General features: G+C 36.9%; 1 protein-coding gene across 1 annotated transcript in view; it reads right to left on the bottom strand.

Annotated features, from left to right (window-relative positions):
• LOC135196168 (NBAS subunit of NRZ tethering complex-like) overlaps positions 1-7500 on the bottom strand; it is a 668624-nt gene that overhangs the window by 575408 nt on the left and 85716 nt on the right. Inside the window, exons 3-4 of the mRNA XM_064222745.1 lie at positions 1348-1460; positions 1005-1180 (exon numbers count right to left, since the gene is read on the bottom strand). Coding sequence (XP_064078815.1) covers positions 1005-1180; positions 1348-1460 — 289 coding nt within the window. The remainder of the gene's footprint in view (positions 1-1004; positions 1181-1347; positions 1461-7500) is intronic.

Raw genomic sequence — 7500 nt, 5'->3', positions numbered from 1 at the left:
GTGTAGTCTGTGGGATATAAAGCTGAGCTCCAGTAAAACAAAAACACTACTATCGACTAACAGATCTTGTGCAGATTTTCCACCCAATCCTTCCCTTCAGGTGGATGGGCCTTGGCTGAATGACTGAAGTTTTAACTGTTCTAAGAGTAACTTTTGACTCACTTCTTACTTTTGAGAAAGATCTAATAAAAGCTTCAGCAAGTGCCGTACAAAAATTAAGTATTGTTCATAAAGCCTTGTACATTTGCAATATGTAGTGATAAAATTATTGCAAACTGTTTTAAACAATTGTCCTTCTTTTACTAGAGTACTGTTTTCTGGTATGGAAGTCTGCTTCTGCCAGAGAATCATGTCTTTTAGATAGTGGGGTTTGTGGTGGTACGTTTCTTTTTCCTAATATTAGCAGTTATGACTTGGACCATCAACGGATGGTCTCTTGCTTGTATCTTTTCATAAGGTGTACTTTAACATATATCTTTCTACATTCACAATTGCCCCTGATCCCCTGTTCCTGCTGAGAGCGACTAGATTTACTGAACAGCAGCAACACTATGAAGTAAATGAGCCTCACTGTCAAAATTCTCAGTTCCAGAGGTCCTCACACCATTGGACCGCGGAACAGCCTCTAAGAGGATGTCGTGCCAACTTCAGAAGTTCAAGCGAAGATGCAATGCATTATTATCCTAATACAATCCAACTTTTAATATTTTACTTGCATTTTTATCAAATAATTTGTTAATTTATCTTTCCTTCCAATAACTTATCTCCTCTTTCTGTATTTCCCATTAAGTTCTGTTACTTCTTTTGAATGAACCTATACTCTTTGGAAGCTTGAATTTCAAGTCGATGGCCAGTGGGCTTGTTCCGCATGAATAGGTTTTATCTTCTGAATAATAATAATGATAATAATAAAATGCCTTGCCAAGGCACAATGACCATTACCGATGTCCAAATCACCTAGATATCAAGAACAGTAAAATACGATCTGAATTATCAAAACATACCTTTAATGCTGACTGGGCGACAAGAGTTAAGACCTTTGCCTGTCTAGCCTTAACGTCTTCCCCACAAACCCGTAAAAGGGATGCTAACTGGAGCAACCGGGATCCATGACGGTAAGAACCTTTCTGAGACTGCAGTCCTTCCTCAATCAATGAGAGGCGATCTTCACACAGCCGTACTAAAAATAAAGAAAATTCATCAACAAAATTCTAAGGTAAACCTTTAAGAAAAAATAAAAGCAAACAGACATTCAGTTCTGTCTCAAAGTACCATGATGGAAACATTTTCCTTATTTTGATATAAAACAATTCAACAGAGAACTGCATTGCACTGTAATTAATGTACCTTGTAAAGGAAGCTTTGTTATCCCAAAATCTGGTAACATCTGTAGAGCAGCTATAAAGTCTTTTTCAACTTTAATGTCTTCATGTTCTGACTCAATCAGTCTCAAACACTGCCTGGAAAAATAAGAAAAACCTTATATAACTCAATTTGCATTCTGGTGGGCATCTTCTCCTTGAAGGACAGCATTTTCTTACACAAAGATATTTTCAAGGAAAATATTTATGAAAAATGCTATGTTCAGAACTTGCTAGATTACAAAGAACACAGATGCAAGATTTCAAAGTTTCAAGGCAAGCGTGGGTCCTAAGCTCTGTTCAGATACACCTCAGTTTCATGTGAAAGTCTCGTTAAGGAGCTAAAATAGTATTTATGTTACTCAAATTTATTGAAAAAATATTCTTAGCTGTAGCATAAAAAAAATCCTTCTGACTGAAAATGAAAGGACACTGGTGTTAAAATCCAAAAGGCCTACATCTTGAGTTTGCCACAGTTCTGTTATACCCTATTGGTTACTAGTACATTTATAATTCACTCTAATATCTTTTATGGGCAACAACATAATTTTCCATTAGGAGAATAAGAGAGGATACAACTGAAAAAAAGTGCCTATGTACATTTTGTATTATCTTATATAAAATTTCCAAAATTAAGTCATAAGAAACAACAAAGGCTCTACTATAGGTATGTTCTCACTAAATACTACCATCAACAATTCTTCACTGTTGAAATATATGAAGTGCTGAACAAAAGGGATCATTCTATATGAAACGCCTAGGGTTTTTGATTAATAATATATTGTCCATGTGTTCTCTGTGACCTATGGAATGTGAAGAACAGAGTAGAGGTGACGACCCGAGAGTAGCTGAACAATGAGTTTCTATGGGTGGCGTGAGATAAAACTGCTTAGTTAGACAAGTCAATGCACGACAGTTTATGAACTCTTCTCAAAGTGCCTTTGTGAAACTGGATGCAACTAGAATTGTGAGGCGCTAACGAACTGTGCGTACGTATGTGCGTGTGCGCCTCTTTCTGTTAATAATGTTGAATACCCAAGTCTATGGGGGATTTTGATAGAGGCGTCTTCGAGAGAAAGGCAAGATGCCGTGGCGCTCGCCGGGAGTTTTTTATTGAGTGTGCGAAATAGTCCGGTTGCTTGGGTGAGTGTTAAGATTACTTTAGCTAAGTTAAATTACTTTAGCCAAAGAGCGGCTTGTTGTCTGTTTGACATTTTTAAGAATATCCAATCTTTTACCTATGATTGTTAAACTTGTGTGTGTACTTACCGGGATGTGTTCTGTGTCTTTGAAACAGACGGTTCTGGCAGAACTGGCAATGGGACCGACAGAGAGTTCCCAGAGGGGTGTAGACTTTTTGGTGACTGCCATTACTATTAGACATTTTACTGTTTGGGGTTTTTTGAGTTAGTCTGTAAGACTTGATTACTTGATTGATTAATTATTTATTCATTGTTAATAAATGTTAATGTTATGATGCGACTCTCTCATTTTCATTACCTGTTAGAATGGGGAGAAAGAGGTGTCGGTGCTAGAGAGAGAGAGAGAGAGAGAGATTGCTTAGAGAGAGAGAGTGAGAGGCTGTGTGTAATACTGTGTGTTGGTTTGCCTGATGTTCGTGCTACACGCTTACCTAATGAATAATGCGGGAATCTCCCCATTACAGGATTTGGTGGCTAGCGGTTAAAAAAGTGGTAAAAAGTTTTTTTTATGCCTAGGAACGCCAATGAAGAGATATAGGTGACCAGTTAGAAAATAAAGGGGTTATGGGTTATGGCTTAGCGATAGTTTTCGAACGACAAAGCCTTTGTGGGATTGTGGAAAATTGTTAAACTGTTAGTTTTCAGTTACTTAGCGAGAAAAAATGAGAAATATCTATCCGGCCGGTAACAGAAGGGAGAGGGAAGGATTTTATTGGACTCAGCATTTTTCCCAGGGAGTCAGCCTAGGAGCAGTGGGCACACTCAGTATGACTTTTGCTTGTGTAATGACTAGTGCATCCCGAGATGGCCGTGCGGGTGTTGTTATTAGCGCGTGTATCACTGCCGTGCATTTCGCGAATTCCGAGTTTTTTTTGTTCCCATTATGGAGTGGTGAGTGTTAAAATATTGTTTATCAAAGGGGAGGGTTTTTGTTTAAATATTTCAGTGAAATGGGATTGGTTCAAGAGGTCAAAAAAATTCTTTTCTTTGCCCATAGTAGCAGAAGTGACGTGTTTTCTTTATTTGCACGTGTTTATAATAGACGTATTCGTCTTTGTTTAAAATATGAGGGTGTATAAAGACGTTTTTTTTCCATGCATGTGAACTGTGCTTAGATAAGCATATTTGGCTTAGAGACAGAGCGGCCACAATTTTACGGGCTCAGCACATAGCAAGGGGAGTATGGCCTACCTCTGGGGATAGTGCATGTGCATGGAGGGTACCACTGGCCTCCCTCGAGAGATAGTGCAGGGAGATGGGTACTAGTGTATGCCTCGGGGGAGTGTTCTATCGCTTGACGGGGGAGTGTCAACGTTCAGTTGGGGGAGAAACATTTCTTTTTCTCAGTGTGGGTGAACTCCTCCTTCCTTTTTTTTCTTTGTGTCGGGGTGTTGGGGGATGGGTTTGCCCTTGACAATGAATTTCCAATGCCAAGACATCAGCTGATTGATTAGTTGATGAAGTGAAATGCCCGTAGAGTCTTTTTTTTTTTAGAAAAGAGATATTTTTTTCCCTCTTGGATGATGAGAAAAGGAAATAAAAAGAGAATTGAAATACATTGTATGGGTGTATGTTTTACTTGTGCCTTGGAAGACACAAATATAATGGGGAGACACAGATTATTGTTATTTTTTTTATTGTGTTGGAGAGATTACTTTGAAAATGGTGCTGAATGATAATGCCCGGTGCCGTGTATGGTGTGTGCTGGAGAAATTGTGTGTCATAAGGTTCAGCATTACTGTTGTAAGCTATTTTGAATTACACCCTTACTTGAGATCTTTGCAAGAGAATTGTTGCTATGGAGAATTATTATTGTTAATAATAATTATTATACTTGAGATGTGTCACAGGAGGGTTGCTTAAGTATAATTATCATTACGGGAGACTTGTTTTACGAGAGATTTGAGATATTTCATGGGAGATTATTCTATAATTGTTAGATAATTATTCATGGAGAATTATTACACTGATTAATGGGGAGAAGTCTTGTCTTAATTATTTGTTGAGTTTTTGTAACTTTGGAGAATATTTCAGTCATACTGGGGATGAGTTTTGCTGAATCTTGATGAATCTGACTGAATCTTGGTGAACTGTGTTGAATCTTGCTGAACTTTTGCTGAATTTTGTGCTGAATTCTTGGAGAAATGGATAAGCATTGACATTGGTGATATTTTTTTTTTTTGCACTGATACTAGTGATTTTGATGATAGCAATTTTTTGGTGATTTTGGCGATAATGATATTTCTGATGCTGAGTTTTTTTATATACTAATACGTGGGTGTTTTAATGGCTATCAAGGGTGGTAAAATCTTTTTTTTGAATTTGGGAGGAACTAACAACACATTATTTTAGTTTTTTTTTTCCTTTTTTTATGAGTTCAACAGATAATTGCTTGACGACTAGTGAGTTACGAGAGATAGTTAACAGTGCCGTTGATTTTTCTTTTCTCCTTTTTTGGAAGTTAGCCATCGCTGACACAAGTTTTCTTTACCAAGGGTGAATTTGAATTTATTTTTTCTCTCCAGTTGGTGCGAATATTTTTTTTAATATCTCAGTTCGTGACTCAGAGTCATTGTTCAGGAATGTGTTTGTGTTTCAGCTATTTGATGCTGCAGAGAAATTTACGGGAGAATTTTTTGCACATTTTGAATGCATACGTAATGGCACTACATTTTTCTCTGGATATTTGTTTTCCAGAAATTGTGAGTTTCTTGCACAATACCTTTGTTGTATTTGTGACAACTTTGTGAGAGATAGGAAACTTGGTTAAGTTTTCTAGTGGCCTATGTTGTAGTTCATATGGAGAAGTCTTTGCTAAGACACTGTGAATTTGGAGTTCTGTTATAATGACTTGTGGCTCATTGGTGATTTTTTCTAGAATTTTCTAGACAGTTTTATTTGCCGAGTTTTTGCATTTTTTTTAGCAATTATGCTAAATGGAGAGAGTTTTGTAGTTTTTGACTATAACATTGAGTTATTCTCTGGAGAATTGAGATATACTATTTGGAGTTATGATTGAGATATACTATTTTGGAGTTATAATTTGAGATATAATATATTGGGGATATATTTTTGGCCATTTTTTATATTTGCCAATGGTGATGAGAGCTATGTTTAGTTCAGTTATTTTGCAGCCATCTTTGTTGCAAATGGAGACACATATTTGGAGATTATGGGGCAATAATTGTGAGTGTGTGAGTTAGTTGCCTTGAGTGCACATTTTTTTTGGAGGTAGGGTTTCATTTTTTTTATATTCCTTTTTGGAGGTATATTTTTTGGAGCCTTATTTTATTCCACATGGAGTTATTGGAGAAATAGAGGTAAATATTTTGTATTTGCCAAAATAGAGGTGATTATTCTCTATTCCTAGAGTGGTGTTGTTTTTTTTAAACATGTGGCTATTGGAGAAATAAGAGTGAATAATATGGGGTTGGTTATTAACCAAATGGAGGAAATATTTGTATAACCGGAGTGGTTTTATTATTATGGTCAAATATATGGAGTTGGAATTAATCTTTGGCGGGTGACCCTTTTTTTGTGGTTATGGGAGTTTTTTCGAGCCAAGAGAAGATTTCTGTGGTTCTTTCTCTTTGGTTTCGTGACTATTTAGAGGCGAGTGTCATTACTGCATTACGAGTCCTATGGAGATGTGTGCATTTTTATGTTCCACAAATGTGTTATTTTTGGAGGCATATAATTGGGCCGTGTCATGTTGAGAGAGTAAGTCTTTGAGACAAATTTTTTGGACACATTAGTCATATCCTGGAGTTAATTCTGTGAAATGTGTCAGTTAGACCTTTTTCTATAGAGTCATGAGTTTTCCAAACTTGTGTGTCTGACTAGACAATTTTTATGCTGCTGTTAGAGCATACGTCTGCAGGTGAATTTTTCTGCTGACAAGCGATGTGATGAGCCGTGTGCTGACTCTTTTCCTCTGATGATGATCGATCAGAATTTTCGCAATATCTGGAAATGTTGATAATAGCATTTCACGAAAGCGCATGTGTGAGAGTTTGCTTTCTGGCAAATTCCATAACTTTACATGGAGCATTTCATGGGAAAAACGCGGGGAGTTATGTATATTATACATGTATTATGTATTTTGTGATTGGAGAAGCTTATTTGTGATTATCCTTTTTTTATTATTTTTCTTCCTTTTCCTTGAGAGATGTAATTTGGGGGATTGAGTTTTAAATAGCATTTCTTTTTGGACGGGAGATGTGATTTGTCGGGAGTTGTTACTTACGTAAATGGGAGTTTGACATTAAGTCTCATTGTGATTAATTATTGAGCAGTAAAGGGGTTTTTGCTGTTAAACATTGGAGATTTTTACTGATTTTGTGGGTTATTCAGATATCAGACCTTGAGAGAACATTTTTGGGTCTGGGTGTGTTACGTGATTCTTTTTTTTTCCTTGGGCTCATTACGATTTTTTCTTTTTTTTTCTTATGAGAACATTCGAGTTTGAAATGTGAGTGCAGAAGTCCGTGGAGTTGCTGTGATTTCTGAGTTGTGTGTGTGCTGATGTGTGAATTTGGAGAATTGAGTTGGAGAACTTGATGTTTTTTTCTTTGAGAGTTGTGATAATGACTTATGATTTAGTAGTCATATTAAAGGGAGTTAATTGGGAGACGTTCAGTTAGTATTTCTGACTTTTTGAGATCGTTGTTTGATAGAAGTAGTATGTCTGGGTTAATTTTCTTAGACTGACCAATGACTCGACTGACAAACTAACACACCAAAAAAAGTCATTTCCCGACGCCAGCAAGACGTCCACCAGTTAAGCCGGCCAATGTGTTTTATATTATATAAGCTATTTTGCTAGGCGAGGGCTAGCATGGAGTGGCCGAGCCGTGAAACGCCTAGGGTTTTTGATTAATAATATATTGCCCATGTGTTCTCTGTGACCTATGGAATGTGAAGAACAGAGTAGAGGC

The sequence above is a fragment of the Macrobrachium nipponense genome, chromosome 17 (assembly GCF_015104395.2).
Source record: "Macrobrachium nipponense isolate FS-2020 chromosome 17, ASM1510439v2, whole genome shotgun sequence".
In the NCBI taxonomy this organism is placed as follows: Eukaryota; Metazoa; Arthropoda; class Malacostraca; order Decapoda; family Palaemonidae; genus Macrobrachium; species Macrobrachium nipponense.
This window is presented reverse-complemented; position numbering and strand designations above follow the sequence as displayed.